Source organism: Microtus ochrogaster, linkage group LG7_11 (genome assembly GCF_000317375.1).
Source record: "Microtus ochrogaster isolate Prairie Vole_2 linkage group LG7_11, MicOch1.0, whole genome shotgun sequence".
NCBI classification, from domain to species: domain Eukaryota; kingdom Metazoa; phylum Chordata; class Mammalia; order Rodentia; family Cricetidae; genus Microtus; species Microtus ochrogaster.
The window spans coordinates 367,665-369,296 of record NC_022032.1 but is presented as its reverse complement, the minus strand read 5'-3'; the positions used below and the strand labels follow the sequence as shown (position 1 = coordinate 369,296).

The window sequence follows — 1,632 nt, the reverse complement described above, 5'->3', positions numbered from 1 at the left end:
ACACAGTAGACCCCTTTGTCCATATATCTTTACTTGCAAGTGGTCACTGGTCTAGTTCAAGGCCTCTGGTTTCTACTACACCATCAAAACTGGGCCCTCACTGAGACTCTTCTTGGATGTCTTGTTGCCCTGTGTTGTGGAGATCCTGCAGCTTTGGGTCTGTAGGACAGGCCCCTTTACATGCTCCAGTAGATCACAGATGGGGTAGATGTTGGGGCAGGCCAAGCCATAAGACTGGTTCTGGACCTGGGCAACTGCAGGGTTGGTCAGTCCAGCTGCTCTCCCCTGTCCCACCACCAGGGTGAGCTCTCCAGCACTGCCCCAGCTATTTCAAGCTGGCAGCAATGAGAGAGGGACCAGTTCTCCTGTTTTCATGCCCTCAGGGTATGCTCTCCCACACCTACACCATCAAAGGCAGCTCTACTGTGTTACCCCTGTGAGCCTCAGGTACAGGGGTCACTCTCCCCAGTGCTGCAGCTGATGAGGGGCAGGGACAGCTCTCCTGCTCTTATGACCCCAGGACCAGCTCCTCTACTGAATGAGACAGGGTCTTTCTAATGTAGTCCTGGCTATCCCAGAAATCACTGTGTAGACCAAACTGGCCTTAAACTCAACAGAGATCTTCCTGCTTCTGCCTCCTAAATACTGAGATTAAAGGTGTGCACAACCACGTGCCCAGAGTCTTCCTAAAGAGTATGTAAGTACAGAAATGAAAACTGCATTGGCTGGCCTTGTGGCTCACACCCCCAGTACTTGGGAGGCTCAGGCAGGAGGACCATTTCAAGAATGGGACCAGCAAGGCTACACAAAATTCCAGGTCACCCTGTCTTAAGAAGACAAACAGAAAAGAAGATATTACACTTACAAATAGCTTTAACAATACCTGGGGTCCTTTATTTGTTTGTAATGACTGGGAAACTGGCACATTCTCCCACCTTCTCTGTGTCATTTCCTCTGATAAACGCCTATAAAACTGTAACATATATGCAAAGACTTGAGTCAGTCAAATGGCAGCCATCACACACACTACTAAAACATCTGTTTAGTATAACGTTCTGCTCAGTTGTCAGTAACAGGCCTAGACCCCTCAGACAGCAAAGGAAGGCAACAGCTGTCTTCTAGGATCAGCTTCAGAAAGCACAAAGAAATCAAAACATACACACAAGCACACATGCACACACGCGCGCGCACGTGCGTGCGCACACACGCGCGCACACACACACACACACACACACACACACACACACGAGCTGGTCTCTACATACAATGGAGTGCTCTCCCCACAGACGAATGCCACTTCAGCAAAAGCCCTCACTTTAGGCAATCCTACAGATGTGGAGCGCTGCCAGCCTATACTGAAACAAACAGTCCAGAAAAATTACATAACCATTTCTTCACAAAGAGCAGAGAATAATTTGTCTAGTTAAAATACAAGGTAAAAATTAGGGACAAGTCAAACGCAATAGTATACATCTATAATCCCAACAGAAGGATCAGTGCTAGGCTACCCTCAGCTAGATAACAAATTCAAGGCCACTATGTGTCACATAATACTCTATCTCAAAAAAACAAAAGCTAAAACAAAATTAAAGACAAAAATGTGGCTAGGCTCACAAATAATCCAATGTATTC

At 46.9% G+C, this 1,632-nt stretch overlaps 1 protein-coding gene across 1 annotated transcript in view; it reads right to left on the bottom strand.

Moving 5' to 3' along the window:
• LOC101998348 (vacuolar protein-sorting-associated protein 36) overlaps positions 1 to 1,632 on the bottom strand; it is a 16,822-nt gene that overhangs the window by 11,342 nt on the left and 3,848 nt on the right. The window contains exon 3 of the mRNA XM_013352047.1: positions 884 to 973. Coding sequence (XP_013207501.1) covers positions 884 to 973 — 90 coding nt within the window. The remainder of the gene's footprint in view (positions 1 to 883; positions 974 to 1,632) is intronic.